The 25,173-nt window shown below is 44.1% G+C and overlaps 1 protein-coding gene and 1 long non-coding RNA gene across 3 annotated transcripts in view; one reads left to right on the top strand and one right to left on the bottom strand.

Moving 5' to 3' along the window:
• Positions 1–24,611, top strand: part of LOC147261937 (retinal-specific phospholipid-transporting ATPase ABCA4-like) — a 36,668-nt gene extending 12,057 nt beyond the window's left edge. Inside the window, exons 11-50 of one of the 2 annotated variants that reach the window (XM_086204248.1) lie at positions 156–272; positions 1,096–1,293; positions 3,200–3,405; positions 5,200–5,376; positions 6,040–6,262; positions 6,567–6,788; positions 7,484–7,688; positions 7,768–7,860; positions 8,506–8,709; positions 9,050–9,227; positions 9,735–9,866; positions 10,148–10,287; positions 10,387–10,524; positions 10,870–11,051; positions 11,180–11,285; positions 11,365–11,570; positions 12,127–12,181; positions 12,413–12,472; positions 12,933–13,105; positions 14,020–14,144; positions 14,320–14,418; positions 15,123–15,404; positions 15,487–15,519; positions 15,603–15,708; positions 15,796–15,870; positions 16,189–16,358; positions 16,544–16,721; positions 16,812–16,927; positions 17,312–17,459; positions 18,060–18,183; positions 18,530–18,659; positions 18,839–18,959; positions 19,521–19,583; positions 19,953–20,059; positions 20,969–21,110; positions 21,539–21,673; positions 21,947–22,050; positions 22,266–22,358; positions 22,554–22,803; positions 23,857–24,611. In XM_086204248.1, coding sequence (XP_086060374.1) covers positions 156–272; positions 1,096–1,293; positions 3,200–3,405; positions 5,200–5,376; positions 6,040–6,262; positions 6,567–6,788; positions 7,484–7,688; positions 7,768–7,860; positions 8,506–8,709; positions 9,050–9,227; positions 9,735–9,866; positions 10,148–10,287; positions 10,387–10,524; positions 10,870–11,051; positions 11,180–11,285; positions 11,365–11,570; positions 12,127–12,181; positions 12,413–12,472; positions 12,933–13,105; positions 14,020–14,144; positions 14,320–14,418; positions 15,123–15,404; positions 15,487–15,519; positions 15,603–15,708; positions 15,796–15,870; positions 16,189–16,358; positions 16,544–16,721; positions 16,812–16,927; positions 17,312–17,459; positions 18,060–18,183; positions 18,530–18,659; positions 18,839–18,959; positions 19,521–19,583; positions 19,953–20,059; positions 20,969–21,110; positions 21,539–21,673; positions 21,947–22,050; positions 22,266–22,358; positions 22,554–22,803; positions 23,857–23,973 — 5,733 coding nt within the window. In that variant the 3' untranslated portion in view covers positions 23,974–24,611. The remainder of the gene's footprint in view (positions 1–155; positions 273–1,095; positions 1,294–3,199; positions 3,406–5,199; positions 5,377–6,039; positions 6,263–6,566; positions 6,789–7,483; positions 7,689–7,767; positions 7,861–8,505; positions 8,710–9,049; positions 9,228–9,734; positions 9,867–10,147; positions 10,288–10,386; positions 10,525–10,869; positions 11,052–11,179; positions 11,286–11,364; positions 11,571–12,126; positions 12,182–12,412; positions 12,473–12,932; positions 13,106–14,019; positions 14,145–14,319; positions 14,419–15,122; positions 15,405–15,486; positions 15,520–15,602; positions 15,709–15,795; positions 15,871–16,188; positions 16,359–16,543; positions 16,722–16,811; positions 16,928–17,311; positions 17,460–18,059; positions 18,184–18,529; positions 18,660–18,838; positions 18,960–19,520; positions 19,584–19,952; positions 20,060–20,968; positions 21,111–21,538; positions 21,674–21,946; positions 22,051–22,265; positions 22,359–22,553; positions 22,804–23,856) is intronic. The other variant, XM_086204249.1, reaches the window with a different exon arrangement.
• Positions 18,617–23,695, bottom strand: LOC147261938 (uncharacterized). The gene is made up of 3 exons (XR_015115901.1): positions 22,139–23,695; positions 21,436–21,600; positions 18,617–21,160 (listed from the first exon to the last, which is right to left on the bottom strand). It is a non-coding gene; the product is annotated as an uncharacterized LOC147261938 (long non-coding RNA).
• Positions 24,612–25,173: the final 562 nt, after the last annotated feature.

Genomic DNA, 25,173 nt, shown 5'->3' with positions numbered 1-25,173 from the left:
TGTCTGTTTTATCCATCCCCCATGAGACAACTGTTCATCTAATACTGACATGGATTCCCTCAGTCTAATATACTTGATATCGCTCCAAGTGCTGCTCCTCTCTGTTTGTGTTCAACTTGTGAACTTTTTTGTGAAGTGTGGGTTTGTGTGTTTAGGCGAACACCACGTTTGAGGAGCTCGAGAGGCTGCGGAACATGGCAAAGGCGTGGGAAGAGATCGGACCTCAGCTCTGGGCTTTCTTCCACAGCAGCGTCCAGATGAACATGATCAGGGTATGACACGTAGATACTGCCGATGAGCGAACACGTAAACTACCTCCACGGCTTTGATAACCTATGTACATGTTATCGGAGCGAACGGATCCTATTTCGGATAGTGAAACCAGTCATTTTGCGGGGGTTGTGTGATGCTCAACACTCTTTATCCACAGTTTTACAGCTAGAGTGGCAACAGTGGAGTCAGTGACAGTTGTTTATAATAACCGCCGCTGCCAGAAGAGAAGTGGTGCACCATAGTTGGAACATCTGTCAGGGCTCATACGGTCAGGAAAATCCTGGATGAATCATGGATTTCGTAAATAGCAGTTCTCAGGCCTGGAAAAAGTTTCTGACTTGGAAATAAAACCAGAGAATACAGACAATAGATTTATCATTTCTATCCCGCAGTACCAGGTGTCATTGCTAGTACTTATACTGTGTATTTACCAGGAGTACCTCAGATAGGGCATGCAATAAGGCCCCCCCCCCCTCCATCCCTCTTTACATTATGTATACTTTTATTTCTGAATACACTTATAGGATCATTACTAATTTATTTGTCTTCCATAGACAGTCAAACATGAGAGAACATAGAAACACCAAGTACATGAAAACAGTCTGTTCTGGGTCTTTTAGTCGTTTCTGACTCTTAGAAAGTAGGAAAAACAGCCACATCCCCCCCAAACTTCTGTATCTCTGAGCCATATCACATACATTTGAAGAGTTGTGCGTGATGTCCTTTGATAAACCTCCACATGCTCACATGCTCAAGCCTCTGGGATATGCAGTCTAGAGCAAATGCCTTCTGTAAACTGTATTGGTGTTTTAATCTCTCCAGGACACCTTGAAAAACCCCACAGTGATGCACTTCATGGACAACAGCCTGGAGGACACCGATTTTACCACCAAAGACATTCTCAACTTCCTGTACAACGGTCCAGAGCAGCAGAGAGAGGCAGGCATGCCCAACTTTGACTGGAGGAACATTTTTAACCTCACCGACCAGTTCATCCGCATGTTCAACCAGTATGGAGAGGTACATCTAGTCTCTCTTCTCCCTCCAGATCATCCTCTCCTATGTCTCTCCTTCCCCTGTTGTCCCGTCTTTCTGTCAAACGGACGCTCCAGACAGGACAATCAGTCTCCCAGGTCTGCTCCCAGGAGATTGCAGCCAGGCGCCTTTGAAACAGAGCAGACCACTTAGCATGGCTTTAGAGTCGCTCTCCCGTCCAGTAGGTTGAAAGGTGGGGAGAACAAGCCTGCTGTCACCCCCCTCCTCGGCTCCCTTTGTCAAAGCAGTGATGGAGTGGAGAGTAGGTGGGAGCCTAGTCAGCCTCCCTATGAGCTGTTTTAGTGCAAGGGCTTGCTTTGAAACAGACCCCTGCGCCTGTGGATAAAAGAGGGCAAATCACTATCCATCCCTCATACCTCTCGCTCCTCTGATTTAAAGGGGCATGCATGTTGTTTTTTTTTTTTTGAAGAGATCCCATCAGTGAAGGCATCTCAATCTGTTCTTTGTCTCCCAAGTTCAGAGCGAAGACCTTTCAGAGCCCCACAAACAAATCCAGGCCATTTAGCCAATTAGATATAGCTGTCAGCTAGCATTGGCCCGTAGGATGGCCGCTGCTGTTGGCATCAAGTCCCCCTCACTCTGTCAGGGGTGTGTTTTTCACACTCCAATCCCATTTGAACATGTGTATCAGTGGCGGTCTTTCATCTTGACCCATCTCTGAGGGAATATTATTGTGTTGTGAATGTATGGTCCTGCACAGATGAATGGAGAGTGGTTTCTCGTCTGTCTTTGAGAGCTCTCCGGGTATTGTACAGTAATGTGAATGGAGACATTAGACACGGTGGAGCGGTAGTGGGGGGCTGAGGAGCTGCGTGTTAATGTGTGCGATGGGAGTTTCACAGGCTAATTACATGTGTTTCATAGTATGCATGTGTGTGTATATATGTGTGTGTGTATGTGTGATATGTGTATTTGGTAAAATGGCTCCAGTTTTTATTGTTTTATCGTTTATTCATGTTGATTATCACACTAGAAAGTCTCATACTTATTATACTGCTGATGAGTGTATGTTTCTCATTCCTGCATGCATGTGTGTGAGTGTGTATATGTGTGTATATGTGTGTGTGTGTGTGTGTGTGTGTGTGTGTGAAATGTGTATTTGGCAAAATGGCTCCAGTTTTTATTGTTTTATCGTTTATTCATGTGGATTATCTTCTACTTATTATACTGCTGATGAGTGTATGTTTCTCATTCCTGTGTATGAGTGTGTGTGTGTGTGTGTGTGTGTGTGTGTGTGTGTACATCTGATGTTAAAGAATGTCATGTCGCAAAGATGAACTGAGCGCAGATTCACACAACAACCCACGTTCTTCAGTGATGATCAGCATTCCTTAAACCTTCTTGACAGGTTTTCTAACGAACCCAAGATACTTTTTTTTATTTCACTCTTTGAGGAATATTTTCGGATCTGTTCTTTAACTCAAGAAAACAGTTCAAAACATAAACATGTTGCCGTTACTGTCGCTTGGGTTGTAACTTCTGTCGTTGTTCATTTGCATCAGGACACTGATTACGGCGCCAATAGTTGTTTGGATGTATCATGAGAATCAAAGTGTAAAGCTTTAATCTAATGTGTGTATGAACTGCTGGTCATTCCCAAGTTAAAGAAAAAGGAAGCTACGCATAAACTTTGGCAAAATAAATTTGATTAAAATGTTTCATATGGAATGAAACATGAATGGAAACCAGATCAGCTTTCAGTTTTTACACACCTCAGAGTTAAGGTTCAGTACTCCAATTCCACCTCGAGAAAACACAATCATAGCTGCAGTGTCAAGCTCGTGTCATCTGCTACAAAGACCAAGGATCCTCCATTTTTAAAAAAAATTTAAATATTAACGAACCGCTTTCCCTCCTACTGTGATTCTAGTGCATCGACCTGGATAAGTTCCTGGCCTACACAGATGAGTCCCAGATGATCCACCAGGCTCTGCACCTGCTGGAGGAGAACAAGTTCTGGGCTGGTGTGGTCTTCATGGAAATGTACCCCTGGACCACAAATGTTCCCTCGCATGTCAAATACAAGATCCGCATGGACATCGATGCAGTGGAGCGAACAAACAAGATCAAAGACAGGTCAGGAACAACCAAGCGTTAGTTCCCAAACCTTCTGATGAGGTTTCTGCATTGAGATGATTTTGTGTAGTAGAACTTCTTTTTTTTAACCTTTTTTATTCCCACTGTAATTCCAACCCACACATGAAAACTGACTCATTTGTTTTACACAAAAATAAATATGTCTTATAAACCAAATGAAGGGCAGCTTGGAGATATTTTCTTGTGCTTTTCATTGTTGCTGAACACTATAAATACACACAGCAGTTAGACGGGATCAAACAACCTTCGGTTCCTACAGTCGTAGTGTGGTTTTTGCTCTATTAATGAGGCAGTTTATATATTTTTGTCACATTCCTCGAAGGAGGAAAAGGTCTGCTCGTGCTCCCAATAGACCTTTCTCACTGCAGCTATTTTGGCAAGAAATACGTAAACACGTTTCACTAATGACATTAATGAGCGTTCTGCTCTGTTTAGACACCCAGCCTTATCTAATGCGATTAGCACCACTTGTGTTTACCTACTATTTCACGATAAAAATGGCTTCGGTGATGCCGAGTGCTATCTGGAGTTTGTCAGTGGCCGGATGTTAACACCTGGTCTTTCATCGTGACGCGTGAGGTTCTTGCTGGAATTTTACTCTCTGTTTGATCTCCCATTCATAAACGGACAGTATGTCAATAGCCCCCCGGGGTGAACAAGCAGTTTTAGCAGTTTACAGTGCACCAGCAGACTGTAATGGACCCAGCTGGAGTTCTCCTCTATACAATTCAATAATCAGATTGTTAAAGGGCTTTGCCTGTGACTTATCCGCTTAAGTAAAAACAGAGTACGTGCATGTGTGTGTCTGCATGTGTGTGTGTGTGTGTGTTGTCTAGAGACTTTTGTTGTGTTTTGTTGTTGGACTATTTTGAACGGCATTTCATGCAACAAAGTGTGTTCAGAAACCCTTTCACACACATGTACTACAAGAATACTGTGAAGTGTGTAAGATACCCCTTTCGCAGAAAAAGAATTAGAATTGTTACCACCTTGAAATATGGAAAATATCAGCAACTCTTGAATTGTTCATATTTCACAAATGTACATATGTTTTTCATCCAGACACTGGATGTCTCCTACTTCTCTGTACTCCGTCCTCACTGCTGGTGTACTTCAGATTTCCACATTACACCGAACATATTAATTTATTCCATCATTTCTTTGCCTGGTCGACAAACAAATGCATGCAGCCTCGTAATGCAATAAAAACATAAAAAATGTGCAATCTTGCAATGCATATAAAAGAAATTCTTAGGAGTCCATCCATCATGTATCGTGTGTGTCCTTCTATTTATTCTTATTTATTGCTGGATGAAGGTATTCTGAGGAATTGAGAGGAAGAGGAAAATATCATCGAAGAGATATTCAGTTAACGCTCCATGTTTGACGCCTGTTAGAACTGAAGCAGCAAGTATTTAATGTAAATCATGATACAAGAACAATACACAAAGAAACTGATGAATCACATTTTAGCTTCCGTGTAGAAACGAACACAGACTGACGTCTGACTTTAGCAGATTTTACTGATACAGGCGACCCTCTCACCAGTGAGGGTGTCAGCAGTCCGCCATTGTCAAACTGCACATGCATGACTGTACACAGCAGAAATCAAACCTTTAACTGTGGGTGCTAGAAGACAAACAGAGCTTTGCTGCTGCTTTGGCTGGAAGTTTGTTTTTTTTTTTTTATTTTGTTTTTTACTTATATTGTTTTCTTTAACTTTGTGGTCATGTTTTAATCCACTTAGGATTTACTTCCTGTGCTGTGTCTCAGGTACTGGGACCCCGGCCCAAGAGCAGACCCCATGGAGGACCAGAGGTACATCTGGGGGGGCTTTGCCTACCTGCAGGATATGATTGAACACGGCATCATCAAGCTTCACACCGGCAACGACTGGCCACTTGGAGTCTATGTTCAGCAGATGCCTTACCCCTGCTATGTAGATGACCTGTGAGTGAACGCCGGATCATCAGCATGGTGGATCTGAGAGGTGGTCATGACCGTACAGGCAGCGCATCTCAGTCGTAGCTTTCCTCAGTTGTCCTTTCAAATTTCATGTCCTGCCTCCCCTGTTGCGGATGTTCTGCTGTACCTGATCTCAAACTACCAACCCCCAGGGCGATGCCAGCTGTATTTTTTTTCAGGATGTTTGTGTGAAGTTCCCATTGATAGATTTATCGACTGATTGATAGGTCGGGAATGAATAAAAGACGTGAGTATTTAGACGTTAGTCTCAACCATTCAAAGTTCTCTGTGCAGAAAACTTTAGAACATTAGCGTCCAAAAAAATTCCACTGGGCTTCGATTGGATCACTAAAAAGAAGTTGTCTTGATGGAGACTTGTCTTTTATTTGTAGCTTTCAGCTCCCTCATGCCTGAGTTATGGGTCAGAAATACGTGGCAGGTGAGGTGGATAAGGGTGCACGACTGTGGTCGGTCACAGTTCTTAATTAGATTTTTACTGAAAGCTCCATTCTGCTCCTCTCAAATCCACATTTTACTAAACTGTCTCTCCTTGTTATTAACAGGAACTGTAATTCTGAGACAGAATCAGCAGCGGGGACTCAATGACAGATTTTTCACTCGTCTGCTGTCTTCATTCTTTTCTCTCAGCTTCATGATCACGCTGAACCGCTGCTTCCCCATGTTCATGGTGCTGGCTTGGATCTACTCGGTGTCCATGACTGTGAAAAGCATCGTGTTGGAGAAGGAGCTGCGCCTCAAGGAGACTCTTAAAGTCATGGGAGTTGACAACAGTGTCATATGGTACACCTGGTTCATCGACAGCTTCATCATGATGACGGCGAGCACGGCGCTTCTCACCTCCATCATCATGGTGAGGAGACAATGGGAGTTGAAAAAGAGAGGGGGGGTGTTTGTGTGCTGGTTTGTTGTGAAATATGTTGGTGCCCTCTTGTGGAGGGTTTTGTAATGTCCTCTTTAAGGAAAGGAGTTGACCCCGTTCTTCTTCTGTCCCTCGTTTCCTAATAAACTTTTATTAAATCTTCACGGCATGAGTTGGCGCTGAAGACAACACTCAGATAACTGAGTTTATTTGATCTCAATGCTCTCATCAACGTGTAATTAAAAGTGCCATCAGATGTTTTGACTCGCTACTACACGTCTTTTATTTGTTGCAGGGTGGGAGGGTGCTGAATTACAGTGACCCCGTCTTGGTCTTTTGCTTCCTGATGACCTTCACCGTTGCCACCATCATGCAGTGCTTCCTTATCAGCGTTTTCTTCAACAAGGCCAACCTGGCAGCTGCCTGCAGCGGCATCATCTACTTCACCCTCTACCTGCCCCACGTCCTCTGCTTTGCCTGGCAGGACCGCATCACCAAGAACATGAAGTTGGCTGCTGTAGGTTGATTTGTTTTTCCTTCATTCAGCGTATTTTACACACGAGGGAAATGACCAAACTGTGTGTGAATCAAGAGTTTTAACAGCTAAATTTAATGCTTTAAAGGGCCACTCCAACTTTGTGGGGAATGTCTTTCCCAAAGCCATCCAAGAAAATAGATCCCCTTCTCTCCTCTGTCTGTGCATTACAGAGCTGGCACCCACAGAAACTGCTGGATCACCAGTTAGCTTAGCACAATGAATGCTAGTGGATGGGGAGGTTAGCATACTTCTGTGTCCCAGTCAGTAGGTCCTCTTTTATATGTTTTGGTTCAAACAAATCAGGGCTCAGGCTCTTGGTTTGTTCAGAAATAATCCTCCTCATCCTCTCTCACTAAGTCTGCTGTGATTAGTGGTAACAGTATTCGCTCCTCTAGTCATCGAAAAAAGTTGTTTTTGAGGCACTGCGTCAAATCACTGCGTCCAGTCAGGAAAGGAGATCCAGCTCTGGTGAGAATGACAAAAAAAAAGCAATTAAACAAACTTTCAGAACAAAATTCCTCAACTCTTTGGCTCGATAACCGTGTGAAAATGCAGGCAGGTGGGATTTCTGCATGGAAAGTATGGTTTTCACCACATATTGATCACCAAATCATGACACAGTTGCTATGTTCCATGAATAAAACAAAAACGTCCTGCACCCCTTTCTCCTCTAGAGCCTTTTGTCTCCAGTAGCTTTTGGCTTTGGGACGGAGTACCTGTCCCGCTATGAGGAGCAGGGTTTGGGTCTACAGTGGGACAACATCCAGACCAGCCCGCTGGAGAAGGACACCTACTCTTTCCTCACCTCCATCCTGATGATGCTGGTCGACGCTGTTCTGTACGCTACCCTGGCCTGGTACCTGGATAACGTCTTTCCAGGTTAGGCTGCTGAAATACTGACATTTATTTTAAGACTCAGTCAAAGTGTTTACGCCAATCTAAAATCTCTCCTCCACAGGACAGTATGGTATCGGTCGGCCATTCTACTTCCCATTGCAGCCATCATACTGGCAAAAACCTGCACCGGCACACACAGAGTTGCCTCAACAAGGTTAGAAATGTTCAGTCTCCCCCGAAACTGCACTTTACTCAGACTTGCAGGCGAGGGAAGTGAATCTCTGCTGTTCTCAAATGCTTCAGAATTAATTGCTTGTTGAAGAGGCATCTAATGTAAGATTGTGACTGAATCACAAAGGTCAATTTGAGGTGTATATAAGGAGTTGAAGACCCACGTGCCCAAGCTCTTGTTCCTTGAGTAAAGCAACCCATCAGGGGCTAAATCACTATGTTTGTAAGAGATCCAGCTACACAGCCACAGGTCCGTCTACCCGGACACAAGCTACGATTAAACCAAACAGAAACTACAGCACAACTTAACAGGACGATAAACCTGAAGAAAACCAGCTTGCTCATAGATTTTTAGATTGAATAAACAGGGAAATATGGACCAGCAGAATGCATTTTATAATTTGAATTATTCCCATACAAGTACATACATAAAAGGTTTTTTTCTCCCGTATAACAGCAGGTTGCAAGTGCTTGAAGTTTCATGTCAGTCATGTTCACTAGAATGAAATATTTAGCAAGTAGCGAGATATCGCCTCAACTTTCCACTGCAGTCGCCTGTGATGGGGGGGGAGAATTTAATACAAAACTCCCAAAAAAACAGCACTCTTGTATCATCTATTCCCTCTAGATCCCGAAAATCCTGAACCAGAGAACATGGAGAAAGATAATGAGAGCACGCCGGAGACTTACAACAACTTTAACGGCTCAGCCAGCAGGAAAACCTGCAAGCACCAAAGTAAAAGAGAGCGACTGGAGAGAGAGAGGGAGTGGCTGAGACGGCAGCAGGAAACTCCAAACCTGGAGATGGAATGTCAGGACTCAGGGAGGGAAGGTGAGGAACTCCCAGAGGACGTTTACTGCTCAGGCAATGATTGTAAGTAGCTGAGGGAGGCCATCTAGTGGACAAAACGGAAAATACACCATGCGGAAAAAAACTACCTAGGGAAAAAAAAAATGTCATTTTGAATAAATTCACGAGTTAAAGAGTGCAGCAGTTGAGAAATAGGGAATTTGGGGAATGTGGCACATTTGATAAATGAACATGTAACTGATCCTTATTGCCATGTCTGATATTCTCCAATAAATCAAGTGGAAAGTAGAGAAAGGGTATGGATGAACTCCGGCCCCTCCAAATCTTTAGTTCCTGAGTTTCTGTCTTTTTCCTCATGCAGGCCAGATGTTCTTTGAGCCTGATCCAGTTAGCTTAGTGATGGGGGTACAGATCCAGGACCTGGTGAAGGTGTTTAAGGGAGGCTCTCGTCCAGCTGTCAACTGCCTCAACATCAATTTCTACGAAGGCCAGATCACATCCTTCCTGGGGCACAACGGAGCTGGAAAAACCACCACCATGTGAGAGCAATTCATTACGGTTACAGCGTGACAGAGTCATAAATCACTTCAGTTACTGAGTGTGGTGAAACATTTGCATCTCAGTCAAAAATAAGTGTTTTTCTTCTTGTTCCCATAGTTGAGTGTTTGACATTCACTGTTTAAGATGATGTGTGTGAACACTGGGAGGCAGATTTCACATTCATTGATTCAAGTTAAAATTTTCCACGAACTCAGTTAAAATCTGATTTTAAGTGCATGATTTGTGACATCACCGATATTTTGAAAGCACACAAGTTCAACGTGGAACCGTGAAAGCCTCTGGCGCCGGGACGTCGGCTCGTGGATTGAACAATTCGTCACTTACGGTTCAGCTTAATGTTCATACCCGCGGTCCAATTTGATATCAATATATTGCCTTTTTTTTTTTCTACATCCCTTTATAGATTATTTTTTATATAATATTGTTGTGATTCACTTGTGTTACTCACGAGATCCCATCATCACTGGGTGATGTGTCCCGTCCAGGTCCATCCTGACTGGCCTCTACCCTCCTACATCTGGAACTGCCTACATCAATGGACGAGACATCAGGACAGACATGGCCGTCATCCGCACCTCACTGGGAATGTGTCCTCAGTACAACATCCTCTTCAAACAGTGAGTCCTTTCACTGAGCTCAAGCCAATTATACGATGATAGGGAATGAAAAGGAATGATTAATGTTGAGGAGCAGACAAAAATGACTCATGGTTAAGTTTTTAATTTACAGTGGAAAAGCTCCGACTGCCCTCAGGTTAAAAAGAAGGGAGGAAATGACTTCAGAATCAATGGATATTTGTCCGAAATAAAAGACCGTGGCTTCGAAAATGAAGGCGTTGACAGCCACTTATCGACTTACTCCTCCATTGTTCCTTAAATATTTCTATGTGTAATTTCAGCCTGACAGTGGAGGAGCACATCCTGTTCTATTCACTGTTGAAGGGTCGGACTCAGGAGGAGGCAGAGAGGGAGGTTGAGGACATGCTGGCGGACCTTGGGCTGCCTCACAAGAGAGACGACGAGGCTCAGAATCTCTCAGGCAGGCCACTCACTTCTGTTGTTTGTTTTTTTCCTCTATGACTTCAGAAGAGGAAAAAATGGAGAAAGTAAATCATCCCTTCATCGTTCAATATTTCAGGTGGTATGCAGAGGAAGCTGTCGGTTGCCATGGCGTTTGTTGGTGGATCAAAAGTCGTCATCCTGGATGAGCCCACCTCGGGAGTGGACCCCTATTCCAGGAGATCCATTTGGGACCTTTTATTGAAATATAGAGCTGGTAAAATCGTCACATCTCCAGCCCCTCATCGTTTACTTCCTCCGCTTCCTGTGCTGTCATGCGCATTTTTTAAAGTTCTTTATACTGATGACACTAAAGAATGAAACTTTTGCTGCTTCCCAGCTCTCCCCAGGCGCTTGAATTAATTAGTGAGCTGATCAAAAGGAAAAATTCAGCTACATGGTTTCAACAATAGAGGCGATTGCAGTCAGAAAATCAATATGTTTTAACAACTGTTGGCAGGAGCACTTGAAAGCTTTGGAAACCCATAATTTTTTTTCATGTACAGTAAAACTTTGATTTAGATGACATGTCGAGAAAGCACCTGATTCTCCCCTCGTGCAGGTCGTACCGTGATTCTGTCGACTCATCACATGGACGAGGCTGACCTGCTGAGTGACCGCATTGCCATCATCTCCAAAGGCCAACTCCACTGTTGCGGATCCCCGCTCTTTCTCAAAAACTGTTTCGGTGTGGGATTCTATCTGACTCTCGTACGCCGCGTGAAGGATCTCAAGAAGAAGGAGGTGAGGTTGGCCTTTGACACAACATCAGCCTAATCATGTTCAGTCTGAGCGAGACTAAAAAACAAACAAACCCTGCTTCCTGCCTTTTCTTACCATTAAACAATTTTAACTTTTGATTTTTCCATTAGAACGACTGTGACTGTGCGTCCGACTGCTCTTGCTCCTGCTCTTTATGTACCGCATACAAAGACCAGTCTCAGGCCCAGTCGCTGCATCTCGACAGAGTTCTAGATGGTACGAGTATTATTCATCTTGTCTCTCTTAGCTTAGCGAGGGAACGCTTCCTCCTCACTGCCGCCGGTTGTCTTCTCAGGGGATATAGACAACATCACAAACCTCATCCACCACCACGTCCCTGAAGCCAAACTGATCGAGTCAATCGGCCAGGAGTTGACCTACCTGCTGCCCAATAAGGGCTTCAAGCATCGGGCATACGCCAGTCTGTTCAGGGAGCTGGAGGAGACGCTTGCTGACATGGGCCTCAGCAGCTTTGGCATCTCCGATACATCGCTAGAGGAGGTAGGGATGCCATATCCGCTGATGTCTCCATACACTGATTATTTAGTTGTGAACGTGCTTATAGATGTATATAAATGTGCACACATTTATTTGGGCTATTTTCTAGAAATTAGTTCAATTAGTTCTTAAAAAAAAAAAGGGAGGCGCTAATGTAAAGAAAAAGCAGCAATGTCGCCTTTTCTGAACATCAACTAACAATGACAATAAATGCTGAGGTTGTGAGTGGAGGAGACAAACCAGCAAGCTGCTGAAGTATCAGAGACAGGACATTAGCCAAGTTAATGAATATATTATTTCCTCTTTTGAAAGTTTGACTTGTCTTCCTACTTTGAATTTCAAATTAAAATCTGAAACAGTCGACAATATTGATCTTATCAACGAAGATTTTTAATTACATTTCTGTCTTTCTAAACAGAGATTTTGCAGTGTAAAATGTGTTAATGTGTGATCAGGTCTTTTCCAGTAAAGTCATTTCACAAATCCTGACCGTAGAGGAAGAGCTTCAGTTTAAGGTGAAAAGTTTTGTGGGTTGAGGATTTGTTTTTCATCTTTTCAGATATTCATAAAGGTCACTGCTGATGGAGAAGCAGCGAACATGGCCACCTCTCCTGGTGAATAAAACCCCACCACTGATGCTCCACATGGCCTTTCCCTCTGATGGAACCTCAGACCCTGCGGTCCCTCCATCCTGTTACACCATTTGCCACACGCACACACACACAAACACACACACACACACACACACACGCGGTTATTTCGTGTGTATTTCAATGTTAGCTCCTTGTCTTGTCTTTGCGTGCGGTGTCATTTTTAACCCTCTAGTTTGTGTGTCTCACTTATAGAACAGTGGATGTTACAGCGGAGAAAAAATGGCAGCCAAATTGGTGTAGATGGAAACGAAGGTCAGAGACTTAAGAGCTGCTCAGGAGAAATCTGGCAATATAAAAAGGAATCTACTGGATCTGGGTCAAAGGAATGTTTCTCATTTATCATTCCAGTCTTACACTACTTCCTTTATAAATGGCTTTAATCAGATGGTCAAATTATAACTTGAATATTGCCATGTGAGATATCTGCACAGAAAAGTATGATAGACTCACTTTGATAGTTGTTCTCGAGACCCAGGTCTGGGAAATTCAGCTTTTAGGCATCAGTAAACAAGAGATGCAGGACATTTTGCTGCTTACATGCCTTTTTTTTTCTTGCAATAATTGGATACATGAACTCTTATTTTTATTCACAGCTGCCTCAGCTGTAGGGCTGCTGTCCCAAGCCTGCTTCCCCTACTTGCTACTAGACGCATCTGGAGTTTTCATCTCTGCTGTGTTCATTTGTAACAGGCTGTTTGTGTCTTCGCCACAGAACATAACGGTGTGATGCAAACTAACGGCACCGCCCATGCTGCATCAGACAGCAGCGCTGGGAAGGGCTCCAGGCAGGTGAAAGGGGCCAAACTGATCCTGAAGCAGTTTCATGCTCTGCTAGTTAAGAGGTTCCACCACGCCACACGGAGCCAGAAAGACTTCCTGGCACAGGTACATTTCAGTGGACTTTAGGACAGATTTTTGCTTTTAGTATTGAGACACAAGAGCTCCAATAAAATCTGCGTTATCTGCCATAACTGGATTTTTATGAAAACATTTATTAAAACGTTGAAGTAGGAAAGAAAAGAGACAAGGACAGACAGTCTAACCTTGGCAGGGAAGCCAGCTGCTCACTGATGGAGCACTGGGTGTATTCCACCTGAACACATTTCAAATAATGTTCCAACCCTGCGACCATGTCACCGTTAAAAGTGAGTGGACTCCCAGGATCCTGACCACCGGGGACACCAGTGGAGACTCAGACACACAATATAATCACTGCGACGATGAACACTTACAGTAAAACAATACGGTGAATTATTCTGAAAATAAACAGCAGCTTGCTGGTGATGCTAAATTAGTACATTAAATACTTCTGCAGCGCAGAGCACTCATTCATCTCATTTTAGCTGGTGTCTGCTTAGAGTAAAAGTTAAAGCAGATCCACTACATCATCCTGATTAAAAATGCAATACCTCAGGGCACTCGCTCCCCTACAGTGTCACATACTCGCTGCATAACATGAATACAATTAATAGATAATGATTTTTAAAAAAGGGGCGGCGTGGCTCGGAGGTAGAGTGGCTGTCTTGCAACCGAAGGGTCACTGGTTCGATCCTCACTCCCCCGGTGACCATGTCCAAGTGTCCTTGAGCAAGACACTGAGCCCCTAATTGCTCCTGATGGACCCGTGATGGACTGGTGACCCATCCAGGGTGAACCCGCCTCTCACCCAATGTCAGCTGGGATAGGCTCCACCCCCCCAGTTGATCCTGTTTAATGCACAAGTTGTAGCTTTACTTACAACAGATTCATGATGAAACAAATATGTTCACTAACCAAACTACTCATCTATGTGTGTGTAGATTGTCCTGCCGGCCAGTTTTGTCCTGATAGCTCTGGTCTTCACAATGATCGTCCCTCCATTTGGAGAGTACCCCAGTCTGACTCTGACCCCCTGGATGTACGGACCACAGTTCACCTTCTTCAGGTCAGACCTTGTGACAAACACTGAGAACCGCAGATAAACATAGATAGAGATGTACTGCAACTACAGTATTTATACGTCATGTACTTTAGTGACCCTTCGGTGGAGTACATACACGTGGTTAACCGTTTAACCAGATTTTCAGTTTTTTTTTCTTTGTTTTGTTTTCATCATTTAGTAACGAAAAACCTCTTGACCCCAAAATGAAAGGATTCACTGAGTGCTTGTTAAACCGACCGGGCCTGGGAACCCGCTGCATGGAAGGAGAACCACTAGAGTGAGTATCACGACTGAAATGAGAGCATCACACAATCAAATACTACTTCTTGTAATGAAAATATCCAGAGTAAAAGAATAGCTGCCTACTTCTGGACCTCACTTACCCAGTTGGGCAGAGATGAATGCAGCCTCATTATCTACTGCAGGAGTTCTTTTCTGCCTCAAGGCCACTTATTCATACTTGTAATGGACCGGGGCCCAATGTAAAAACAAAGAATTCTAATTTACTTCCAGGAAATCTTTTTGATAGGAATCTTTTAAGGGATTTAATGAAATCTACAGGGGTCAGAAGCCTTGTCTCGAGTGACCCTCGAGCCAGGCGCCACCCACGTGCTGTCAATAGACAAAACCATGTTTTAAAAAAATTGGTATTTTTCTACAGCTACACTTCCATTGTTGTTTTTCACTTCAGGACCTTTTCTACTCTTTGTTACAGCACAGCTAACAGTTAGCATGAAACACCACGAGTCTCAAAGTGACATATGATTTTATTGAACTAGCAATCCCTCTTTCAAATGTTCTACAAATTTCATGTTGTTTTTACCATAAAACTTGCATCACTAACACGTATTGTCCCTTGCAAAAACTCATGCTTGAGGGCAGGTGGAGGCCCACTAGAAGACACTTGCACCGGCGAATCTGATCTTTGGATGTCTTATTTGACACGGTGGCCGGTGTGTTTCTCCTCTCCTCCACCTCCAGGATGTCCTGTGGTAACTGCACATCTGAGTGGGAGTATCCCGACGTCTCCCTCGTGGTCAGCAACATCTTGCAGAGTCCTGAGTGGAACCAGAGAAACCCGTCTCCTTCCTGCGAGTGCAGCACCAGTAAGAAACTGACCATGATGCCCATCTGTCCAGCCGGTGCAGGAGGTCTACCCCCCCGGCAAAGGCTGGAGCCCACCGGGGACACGATGCTGGATCTGACGGACAGGAACATCTCAGACTACCTGGTCAAAACCTACCCTGGTCTCATCAGAACAAGGTAGAGAGTAGAGTACAGGACTGAGGTTCACCACGTCTTAAAAGCACTCATGTCATTACCTCTCCGTCTGATTATTTGACAGTTTGAAGAGCAAATACTGGGTGAATGAACAAAGGTAACCCTCGACTTGTCCAGTCGTCTCCTTTTATTTGTTAAGACCAGTTCAGGACAGTTAGACTGAGCCTTGTCTCTCGTCAGATACGGAGGTCTATCAGTAGGAGGACAGCTTCCCATCCTGGATGTGGAGCCCAAAGACATTCAGAACGTTTTCCGTCAACTCGGACAAATGCTCAATATCACAGGGGTAATTATCCTCTTCACTCCAGAATCTGTGGGGTGTGTATGTGTGTGTGTGTCTGAATAAATGCATAATGAGCACTGTCCTTCCCAGGGTCACTACTGCGGACTTGCTCTGCGGGAGATCGGTCCTTTCCTACGATACATGGAAAGTGAATTCAACGTGAAGGTAAAGTTGGATTGTCGTCTTTAGGCGGTGCAGCAATCAAGCGAGGGAGGGAGAAGTTATGTGGAAACACTGACATTTACCTCCAGTGCTTTTCTTTTACATTACAAACTTTCCAATTATCGTTTGTCACATATGAGCAAGGTTGACTGACACCAGTGAGTGCTTGCTTCAAAAGCTCAGCCACTGGCTTCAAGTCATTAAGATTTTATACAAGGGAGGTTTGCTAGGAAGTCCCTGAGTTGTACATCACCGGTGCCCAAAACTGTAATTAGCAAGTCACAAGGTTGTCAGATGTGTCATTTCCTCCTCCTCCTTCAGGTGTGGTACAACAACAAAGGCTGGCACGCCGTGGTGGCCTTCATGAACGTGGCCAATAACGCAATTCTTCGAGCGTTTCTACCTTCGACCGCCAGACCCGTGGAGTTCGGCATCACTGCGGTCAACCACCCGCTAAACCTCACCAAGGAGCAGCTGTCTGAAGTCACTGTGTGAGTAGAAGTTTATCGTACTTATTGACATTTGTGCATATTCAAATATATGTATAAACTAATAATAATAAAATAATGTCTTGATCCTTTCACAGAACCTTCATTTTCCATGTGTTATTCTTATTTTACCATCACATGACCAGACCAGAACCTACAGTAACGACCATACTGGTTTGTGTCCTCAGGTTGAAAACATCAGTAGACGCTGTGGTGGCGATCTGCGTGATTTTCGCCATGTCCTTCATCCCTGCCAGCTTTGTGCTCTACCTCATCCAGGAGCGAGTGACCAAGGCTAAGCACCTGCAGTTTGTCAGTGGCGTCAGTCCTGTTGTTTACTGGGTGACCAACTTCTTCTGGGACATGGTGGGCCAACTATATCCAGAAGACATATTCGACTGGATCTTTTGGATCAATAATCAGTTATCTATTGTGAATGCTTTCTCTCACCTGCAGATTAACTACTCACTCAGCACTGCAATGGTGGTTGGCATTTTCATGGCTTTTGACAAAAAGTGTTACACATCAGCGACCAACCTGCCAGCTCTGATAGCTCTGCTTCTACTGTACGGGTAAGACTTCCCTTAGTTTGTCTTATATTTAGAGGATCTGTCCATTTTCTTCTGCTTATCCTGTTAAGGGTCACGGGGGGGGGGGGGGGCTGGAGCCTATCCCTGCTGCCTTCGGGCAAAAGGTGGGGTTCATCCTGGACGGGTCACCAGTCCATCACAGGGCCAACACATAGAGACAGACAACCATTTACACTCACAGTCAATTAAGAGTAATTTAGAGGATTAAAAACTTTAAAAATCAAAGAGGATATGTGACACAGGCACAGGTGAGAGCACCCAAGGGCCTCATTAGGATATATAAAGACCGGAGGAGTAACAGAACAAGATGGAAATTCAGAGAAAAACAAGAAAAATAAAAATATTTCTCTTTCGTCTGTCCTGCAGGTGGTCAGTGACACCCATGATGTATCCCATGTCCTACGTATTCAACATCCCAAGTACTGCATATGTCTCGCTGTCCTGCATCAACCTGTTTATAGGCATCAACAGCAGCGCCATCACCTTCATCCTGGAGCTTTTTGAAAACAATCGGGTGAGCACCTACTGGAAATTTTTAAAGATACAGTCCACAGTTACATGTTAGTCCACAAGAGGGCAGAAAACGTGCCACAGACTGGACAGGACAAGACCATCAAACCTGACCGAGGAACCCGGGGAGGCTGGTCTAGTCCCTGAAGAAAGCGGCACCAACCGCAGGGTCTCTCTGTAAAATGGAGTGCAGACCAGTGGTGTCTGTTTCATGCTGCTGACAGACAGCTGGAGGAAATCATCTCCTCCTTAGCAGAGGAGACACTGACAAGCGGTGTGGGTCTGTTAATGGCTGACGAGACGACGAGCTACCACAGTGTTTTTACCCAGAAAGTGTGAAAAAAAAAATTGATGATGCTTCTTCCCACCAGATGTTTCTGTCCACTGCACATCTGTCTGCCTCATCTCTGCTCTCATTAATGATTCAGACGACAGGAGGTGGAAGGATGATTCACGTTGTTGATATTTCAGCAAAATGTGTATTTATACGTGGGATAAAAGAGCATTTGTGTTGTTGCATTTTCAGACATAAGCAAAACGGAGTCATTATCACTGTTTGAATGTGTGTGTGTGTGTGTGCGTGCGTGCGCGTGTGCGCCACCAGTCTTTGCTGATGTTCAATGAGCTGCTGAAGAAAGGCTTGCTGGTGTTCCCTCACTTCTGCCTGGGGCGAGGCCTGATAGACATGGCGATGAACCAGGCTGTTACTGATGTTTATGCTAGATTTGGTGAGTTCTCTGTGTTATTAAAGTTCCATGTATCTTTATTGCAAAAAATGTTGCTCTAATTCTTGCAAAACTACTAAATCTTATTTGTAAACTGTCCTAAAAATGATCCGAGAATTTATGCATTTTCAAAGTTTTACCCTTTAACATGCGAGTTTTAACAGTTTATACTTTATTAGTGGTCTACTTGGTCAGTGACTCAGTAGTAGAGATGAACTCCTGTGTTTAGTCACAAATGTTTGGACACTTATGTTTGTCCAACCTGCAAGTTTAATACAATCAAAGTCTTTGGGATCTTCTTCTTGCTCACTGAACCAAGGGTTCATTTTCACCCTCTTCCTGTGTCCAGGTGAAGAGCACAAAGTAGATCCCTTCCATTGGGACTTTGTTGGGAAAAATGTTGCTTTTATGGCAGTGGAAGGATTTATCTACTTTATTCTCAATCTTCTCATCCAGTATCGTTTCTTCTTGGACCACTGGTAAGAGAACACACTTTGCATTCATCACATTTCAGCCAGTTATTACACCGGCGGTGTCGACCTTTCCGTGGAAATATAGTCACACTAAATAATTTCACAGCAGGTCAGAAGCCAGCAGAAGAATGCAGCGGTGTTACACGTGGTGACTCTCCTCAATTCTCTGCTCTGGCACTCTTCAGGTTATCAGAGTACAAGCAGACCACAGTACGAGACGAGGATGACGATGTTGCATCAGAGAGACAAAGAATTTATGATGGAGGAAGCAAGTCAGACATCCTGCAGATCAGAGACCTCTCCAAGGTAAAAGACCAGCTCAGACATGTCTGTGACTTTGCATAATCTCAACTCCATATTCCACTTTGATGAGACAAAAATGAGTTTTAAGGAAAATAAACTCCTTGGGTTCTTCCAGGCTGTTCTTCCATCTAATATAATTTGTTATTAAATTTCAAGCTCTGGTTTATTCTCACTGATTCTTCCATTCATATTCATAAATGCACCCAAGTTGTGTTTCTAATCTGGTGCAAAGATGCAGAAAGATGACACACAGACAAAACAATTGATTAATAACAAGATTTCCCTCACAGGCTTGTGGAACGATTTAACGAATACTAGAAAATGAGAGGATGGCACGATTGTCTCATGAAGGAATCCATTGTTACAAGTGTGGAATATTGCATTGGATCGACAGAGAAAGTGAAAAATAAGCAGCACAGGAAGACTGATTAAATGTTCACGTGAGCGTTTGCGTGCAGATATGTGAGCATAAACAGAACCTGGCGGATGTTATTGATTTTGGATTGACATAACTTTTCCAGCATTTGTTGTTTAAAAAGTTGTTTCCTCACCTTCTGTGCACAGACATATGTGGGCAGGAAGAGGGCAGCTGTGGACCGGATTTGTGTCGGTGTCCCTGCAGGAGAGGTAAAGTCACCAGATTCATTTGCATTGATGGCCGCTGCTTTCTCTCTCTCTCTCTCTTTTTAAAAAAAAAAAATTCCTGATACTCAGAATTTCCCTTCTGTGCTGCCATAATTAAACTTAATTAAGCTGCTAAGTCATTTACTAACACTGGTCTTCTCTGCTGTCTGAGTATTCATGGACTCTTAATTGCAAAAAAATACACATTCCATAGGTATTTGTATGTAGAACATGAAGCCAGAGAGAATAACAGACTTTATCAGGGATTATAAAAGTCCTCCTCCGATAGTGAAGCACAGCCGCCCGTCACTGCAATTATTTCTGCTGAATGCATCCTTGAATCGAGACTGTGATTGTCTTTTGTCCTGTCAGTGCTTTGGTCTCTTGGGAGTTAATGGTGCTGGAAAGACGACGACCTTCAAAATGCTGACTGGTGACACGGACGTCAGCTCCGGGGAAGCCACTGTGGCTGGATACAGGTACATAAAGATCAGTAAAATAAATAGTCCCTAGATAATAGAACACAAACCGTTCTGGATGGCGGGATCCTTGCTTTCCCTTTTTTTTCCTACCCCAGATGGTAGCGTTTCCCAATTGGAAACAGTCCAGTGAGGTAGAAAGTTTAAATAACTTGAAGGTCATTGGAACATAATTCTGTGCGATTGAACAATCGGAATCACCATGTGTGTCATTACATGGGGAAAAAAATAAAACTGGGACTAGAGTGTGCATCAGTTCCCTAAATCCATTTTAGAAGGGGACATGACAACACTTTATTTATCTCATCAACATTACAATTTTGTGCCGATAATTTGAAAGTATGACTTTGTCTTCTGTCGAGGAAGAAAAGCCTCTGAGATGGTGTTTGCATCACCATGAGACACTAAAAGAGTCACAACGCTGGACGTGCTCTTCAATCTTATCCCTGAGCTCTGGTTGACGTATTTTAGATAATTTCAACGATCTTGTGTTTCATTCGCCAAGAAATCTAGACTGCCCCTAGTGGTAGCGAATTTAATTTTGCAGCCAGGGTCAGCCACGGCTCAGGCTCCAAGCAGCAAAACCCAAACTTGGGTCAGGCCAATCACATCGTGCGGGCTTGTTGATAGGCAGGCTCAACATCATGACACCAGGTTTGCGACCGTTTTGCAGTTGTAGTTCGGACGTTGACGACGTCACCTTCTTCGTCGCTCTCATTGGTTGTAGCGCTATCCTTTTGCATGCAGAGGGACTTATGAAGAGCACCGCTCGCCCAGCCCCTCCCACTGAGCCCTCCCAATGGCGTGTCTCCAGACCAACATCTTGATGTAGGCCTGCCCTGCCAGGCTAGTGTTTCATCGTTGTTTCTGTGATGCTATGTGACGTGAGCAGCATCTTGTGTTTTGCAGCATTCTGACGGAGATCCTGGACGTGCACCAGAACATGGGCTACTGCCCCCAGTTCGACGCCATCGACGAGCTCTTAACCGGCAGGGAGCATCTCTACCTGTACGCTCGTCTCAGGGGAGTGCCGGAGTCTGAGATCCCCAGAGTGAGTGCTCAGACCAAATCAGTCGCACCCAGAAGCACTGGATCGCTGCTCTGTCACAAAAACAGTTTATTAGACAACAACTTCTCCCCCAAAAAATGGCGGGGACAAACAATCTTATGACTCTGACATTATATGATCAGACTTAATGATAGTATAATAACATCATAATGCAAGTAAAAGCTTAAGAATATTCAGGAAATATGAAATTAAGACACAAAAAAAGAAAAATAAAGGTGATGTTACATGGAAAAACATGTTCAAAAATGGGTATATTGAGTTCATTTCTATTTATTGTGTGATTAATGTATGAATTACTGTGACCTACCAGCTGGGTCGACATGAGTAGCTGCCATGCGGGCAGACGTCTGAATCAGGACACTCTGTATGAATGTAGCCTCAAAACAAATGTCTCCTCCTCCCCCCTGAAGGTGGCGGAGTGGGGCATCCAGAAGCTGGGTCTATCCGAGTACGCCGGCTGCTGTGCTGGGACCTACAGCGGAGGCAACAAGCGTAAACTCTCCACCGCTATTGCGATGATTGGCTGCCCTGCGCTGGTGCTGCTGGTGAGTTGGCCAGAGAGGATGAGCTCATGATTCCATTGTTGGGGGTTTTATGCAGGGCTTTATCAATGAAATGGTCCATGGGTCCAGATGGGAAGCCATATGGGTTCAGTCAAGCCTGCCACCAGTGTTTTATATGTTGGCAGACAATTGTGCTGTTCAGTCCAGACTGGCATAAATCTGAGATCTTCACCATATGCTGATTGAGATAAGGATTTAGTCTGGAATTAGGGAATCTGAGAGTTACGTTTGATGTGTGTGTGTGTGTGTGTTTAGGATGAGCCCACTACAGGGATGGACCCGCATTCTCGACGCTTCCTGTGGAATGCCATCATGAGTGTCATCCGGGATGGCAGGGCTGTGGTGCTGACGTCACACAGGTTCAATATTTAATCATTAAATCAATGCACTCACACACACACACTCACACACACACACACACACGCATGCACACACACACACACTTACCCCCTGCAATGGCTCACTACTCCTGAGTGGGGCTGGATTTACTGGGCTGTAGTCTGGTAAATGATGTGCTAGCTTCTTCTGTGTAGCAGCATTAAATCTAAAGCTGGATCATTGCTGTTTCCACCAGTATGGAGGAGTGTGAGGCCCTCTGCACTCGACTAGCCATCATGGTCAACGGGACCTTCAAGTGTCTTGGCACCATCCAGCATCTGAAGTACAAGTGGGTGATTTTCTGTAGTTCAGAAGGAGTTTCATTAAAAGTATAGCTGGTATATGATGCTGCTGAAAGCTCCTGAGGTGACAGTCTACCATCTACTGCTGTTTTCAAGGCCATTACTGAACTTTCCTGGAGTTTCCGGGTGTACTAACTCCTGAACTATAACAACAAAAAAACAGATTGGTTTTCTTCGTTCAGATTTGGTGACGGCTACGTGGTGACCATGAAAATCAAGGCAGCTAAAGCCGGCTCGTCCCCAGAGCTGGAGCCCGTGGAGAGCTTCATGGAGGGCAGCTTTCCTGGCTGCGTTCAGAGGGAGAAGCACTACAACACGCTGCAGTATGACATCGCCACCTCCTCCCTCGCCAGGATCTTCCAGCTGGTGGTGTCCAATAAGGACAGGCTCAGCATCGAAGACTATTCAGTTTCCCAGACAACACTAGATCAGGTATAAAAAAAAAGAAAAGAAGAAATGCTTCATCTGGATGACATCAGATGTAACCCTAACATTTAATGCTAACTCAACAAAGCTTTGTGTGCATAAACAATCCGAGGCCTATGCATGCTTACAGACCGCCCAGTGCGTAGTTAACACATCATCACTTCCTGGGAGTTGGTGTAACCATGGTAACTATCTACATACAATCATATGGCCAAACAAATAATGAGAAAAAAATATATTATGCCAAGTAAGAGGAAACATATAAATACACCTGAACTGAAGTGTTGTTTATGTACCTTCAGAGCTGTATTGCAGTGAATTCATATCACTGTAGTTTCCAGTACTTGCATTCTCTAATATTTTGCCAGAAGTATTAAATCATACATTAAATTTGGTTGGTATGCAGGACAATGAGTAGACACGTCAGCTTTTTAAGATAATTGCCTCTCATTTTTTTTTTGAACAACTGATTTTTATTTTTTTTTGCTCAAATCAGCTCCTTATGATGTTTCGTCTCCATTTTTTTTTTGTGGTTTCTGAAAAACTTGGAAGAAAAAGACCCAGGCGATTGTTTTAAGAAGGCGGCGACAACTGACTCAAGATAAGACTTTGATTCAGCAACTGTTTAATATCACTTGTAACAAACCAGTTGCAAGCCTCCACCTGTGTGAGGTGTCTGTGTTGAATCCACGTTTGCTTGTAGCACGACGGGTTCAAGCTGTGAATCTCTGCCTTCAGAGCACGAGGAGTTTTTGCATTTGCTGTTGAGTGGGTGCATACTGAGCACGCTCCACTAGCAGAGCAGGCTACTTCCTGTTAGTGCTCTGCTAACTTGAATATGATTTAATAACTGTAGCAAAAAACAGTCATTTGCACAGGGGTTGTGTGACCCCCGAAACAATTTACTCCACACAGCTGATGTTATCACTCATTATAGCTTTGAAACATTTACCTGCAGCTGCAACACCAACAGGTGATGCTCCGGATAAAAGCTCACTACATTTTGTGCCACGAGGTGATAAAACCTTTCACCGGATTGCCTCTCTCTTATTTTTACAGGTGTTTGTCAACTTTGCCAAGCAGCAGACGGGAGAGGACGAAGACGTGACGTTACACCGACGAGCTGTAGGTGGAAGAAAAGACGTCAAGATCGCCCCGGTGAAGAGGAAAACATGAAAACGCACAACGGACTTGATAGCAAACACAAACGCAGAAGTGTTACTCTGCGTGACAGTTGAGAAACCTTCCTTGATCCAAAATTCAAAAGCTACTTTTACTAATTTACTGGCCAAACAGCTTTTTAGAGAATAAACCTGCCAATATGACTTGCTGAACAGTTTGATAATTATTGGTGGCTGGCAAAACAAACATATCACAATGGATAAGATCAGAAAATCCTCCGACTCATTACTCTCACACATTTCATGTTTTGAAAGCAGGAACGAGGGTCACTAAAGCTGCTTAGCTGACTGGCGCGTGTATGTACATGTATGTATGTCTAGTGAACGCACAAGCACCTTAGAAGCAGTATTTTTTTAAATTCATTAATGCGCTCACTTCAATAACTGTGACATGTATAATTGAAGCGTTTCATGTTGCTTTTTTCTTTTCCTAAAGTCGTTTTCTATTCAGTGGCTTACTGTTGCACTGCCGTACAATTTCTCTCCGCTGTCTTCCACACACTGCCATGTCAGTGCGATGTGACACAAACTATTCCTCTTGAAGAATTAGAAGCAGTTTGCTGGATGCGATGGCAGAACTGTAGATGAGTGACATTTTGTATCCGACCAAATAAACTGATAACATGCTTTCTACTGATGGTGGTTTGCCGTCTTCAATGGTTCCCCTATCAAACAGACGAACTTAATGTATTTCTGACTCTCCGCTTCTCCTAATTGAGCTGTTCCTCCATCTGTCCCTCTGCTGACCTCCGGTGACCTCAGCTGAAGAGCGACAGAAGCTCCTGCAGCTCAGTAGATCGACAGCAGCTTTGCATCAGGACGCCACTATTGTCAAGATCTGGATTTGCAACACACTCGCCCCTATCACTGCTCGCCTTGCTCAACTGCTGGTGTCATTGCCTCAGGCTGCCCACCAGTCTGAATTCCACTGGCCACCTCAAACACACCGAGGGGGGATGATGGCGCAGCGATTCAGGCTGCTAATGACTTCTGTTGCAGGGATCTCTCACTCTTCTCCTGGCCATATGGTGATGTGAGTGACACGCATGTGTAGCGCCGCCACGGGAGATGAGTCACCAAACCAGTTATGGTTTTAACGAGCTGAGCAATCTGACCGTACAACCGTGTGCCGTACAGGTTTTGACTATTTGTTCCAACATGAAACCAAGTTGTGATGTATCAACACCATCAAGAT

The sequence above is a fragment of the Aulostomus chinensis genome, chromosome 5 (genome assembly GCF_037954235.1).
Source record: "Aulostomus chinensis isolate RoL2024-O1b breed Wild chromosome 5, RoL_Achi_v1.0, whole genome shotgun sequence".
NCBI classification, from domain to species: domain Eukaryota; kingdom Metazoa; phylum Chordata; class Actinopteri; order Syngnathiformes; family Aulostomidae; genus Aulostomus; species Aulostomus chinensis.
This window is presented reverse-complemented; position numbering and strand designations above follow the sequence as displayed.